This window comes from Lottia gigantea (genome assembly GCF_000327385.1).
Source record: "Lottia gigantea unplaced genomic scaffold LOTGIsca_5449, whole genome shotgun sequence".
Lineage (NCBI taxonomy): Eukaryota > Metazoa > Mollusca > Gastropoda > Lottiidae > Lottia > Lottia gigantea.
Window position 1 is genome coordinate 951 of NW_008709869.1, and position 1,189 is coordinate 2,139.

At 38.8% G+C, this 1,189-nt stretch overlaps 1 protein-coding gene across 1 annotated transcript; it reads right to left on the reverse strand.

The window, feature by feature from the left end:
* Window positions 1–850: 850 nt before the first annotated feature.
* Window positions 851–1,081, reverse strand: LOTGIDRAFT_176871 (hypothetical protein; the record flags this gene model as incomplete). The annotated part of the gene is made up of 1 exon (XM_009062991.1): window positions 851–1,081. One exon carries the CDS (start codon window positions 1,079–1,081, stop codon window positions 851–853), a length of 231 nt encoding a protein of 76 aa, XP_009061239.1.
* Window positions 1,082–1,189: the final 108 nt, after the last annotated feature.

Here is a 1,189-nt window from a genome sequence, read left to right on the forward strand (position 1 = left end):
CCAGAAGATTGTAACACGATAGCAGTGAGACACCATTGATCTAAACTACCGTGTACAACTAGCCAGTAGATTGTAACAAGATCGCAGTGAGACACCATTGATCTAAATTATCGTGTCCAACTAGCCAGAAGATTGTAACACGATAGCAGTGAGACACCCTTGATCTAAACTATCGTGTTCAACTAGCCAGTAGATTGTAACAAGATCGCAGTGAGACACCATTGATCTAAACTATCGTGTTCAACTAGCCAGTAGATTGTAAAAAGATCGCAGTGAGACACCCTTGATCTAAACTATCGTGTTCAACTAGCTAGAAGATTGTAACACGATAGCAGTGAGATACCATTAATCTAAACTATCGTGTTCAACTAGCTAGTAGATTGTAACACGATAGCAGTGAGACACCATTGATCTAAATTATCGTGTTCAACTAGCCAGTAGATTGTAACAAGATCGCAGTGAGACACCATTGATCTAAACTATGATGACCAACTAGCTAGTAGATTGTAACAAGATCGCAGTGAGACAACCTTGATCTAAATTATCGTGTTCAACTAGCTTTTTGAAGGTTTTCAAGTTTTCAATTTGTACAACAAAAATGACATTTGTTGCTTTTACCTGTGATTTAGAAACCGCAATCCTGTGCAGTCAGTGAGCTCTAACGATCCTGTAGACTTGTTTTATCCCTAAAAACCATTGACATTCCGACCGTGCTATTTTATCTGACCCCGCAACTTATGAATCACACAGGGACAAAGTTTTCGGAGCCTATTCTAAATAATAAATCAACAATGATATATTTTATTTTCGATTCTTTATTCATGATTGTAAATTAATGTTTCCCTAGATTTTAATATTCTTCTCCCTCTCCTTCTTCTCCTTCACCTTCAACAGAATCAACTCCAACTTCTTCATAATCTTTCTCTAGAGCAGCTAAATCTTCTCTAGCTTCAGAGAATTCACCTTCTTCCATACCTTCACCAACATACCAGTGAACGAAAGCTCTCTTAGCATACATCAGATCAAATTTATGATCAAGACGAGCCCAAGCTTCAGCAATAGCAGTGGTGTTACTCAACATACAAACAGCTCTCTGGACCTTGGCTAAATCACCTCCTGGTACAACAGTTGGTGGTTGGTAGTTGATACCCACTTGAAACCAGTTGGGCACCAGTCAACAAATGGATGT